A 1,080-nucleotide genomic window follows, 5' to 3' on the forward strand; every position below is an offset into this window, starting at 1 on the left:
TTTCCCTATATAAACTATAGTAAACTTTACCCCCTCCCCAAGGGAGAACGGATAGCTCGGGGGTCCTGAAATTTACAATTTAAATAAAGCCCCTGATGATCTTTCCATCCATGCAGAGAAAATGACTGTAATACCTCTGAGTCTGGAGAAGAAGATTTTTGAAATATTGGTTAATTTTCCCTTTTGGGCCCCGCCCTGGCCCCTAGGGTTGGGGTAGGAATCCCAATTTTACAATTTGGTAGCCTCATCTACCAAGGATGATTCTGACCAAGTTTGAAAAAATTCCATCCACTGGTTCTTCTCAAGAAGTTGATAATGTAAAAAGTTTACGCACGACGGACGATGACCAACGGAAAGTGATTGGAATAGGTCACTTGAGCAAAGCTCAGGTGACCTAAAAAAGCAGAAGAACAAAAAAAATATCTTATTATTCATACTGAATAGATATCCAACCCGACTGATAGCTATACAGAAATCTTTTCACAGTTTTTGCAATTTTAAAGGTTTTTTTCTATCAGCAAGTATTACATATTATTACATATTATTACATCGGCCTTTAAAATTTCAATGAGACTTTCTTGGGGGGAAAAAAATGATTGAAATCCCTAAATGCCAATCCAGAATTTATTTCAACCAATACATACTTTCGTGGAGAACAAGTTTTGCTGGCAGTATTCCATTTTCTCCATACAGACCTGCATCAAAAAAAATATTATATATGCATGAAAATAATTCATGGTATATTGTACATGACCTACATGACAATGAGAGAAGGGGAAAAACATCGTAAAAGGAAAACGAATGGCATACTCGGAACTGTAATAGGCAAAAAATATAGGTACATGAAAACAAATGGGATACTCGCTACTGTAATAGGTAAAAATATAGGTAAAGGAAAGCTAATTGGATACTCAGTACTGTAATAGGTAAAAATATAGGCAAATGAAAACTAATGGGATACTCGACACTGTAATAGGTAACAAGAGGCCCATGGGCCTTAACGGTCACCTGATATATTTATACAGAGAGTTGATTTTGTTTTTAACATGAACAGAAATATTATTCAAAGTGACAAAAAAC

General features: G+C 35.6%; 1 protein-coding gene across 1 annotated transcript in view; it reads right to left on the reverse strand.

The window, feature by feature from the left end:
• Positions 1-1,080, reverse strand: part of LOC110459326 (lipase maturation factor 2-like) — an 86,581-nt gene that overhangs the window by 82,695 nt on the left and 2,806 nt on the right. Inside the window, exon 2 of the mRNA XM_021511525.1 lies at positions 645-695. Coding sequence (XP_021367200.1) covers positions 645-695 — 51 coding nt within the window. The remainder of the gene's footprint in view (positions 1-644; positions 696-1,080) is intronic.

The sequence above is a fragment of the Mizuhopecten yessoensis genome, unplaced genomic scaffold (genome assembly GCF_002113885.1).
Source record: "Mizuhopecten yessoensis strain PY_sf001 unplaced genomic scaffold, ASM211388v2 scaffold10041, whole genome shotgun sequence".
NCBI lineage: Eukaryota > Metazoa > Mollusca > Bivalvia > Pectinida > Pectinidae > Mizuhopecten > Mizuhopecten yessoensis.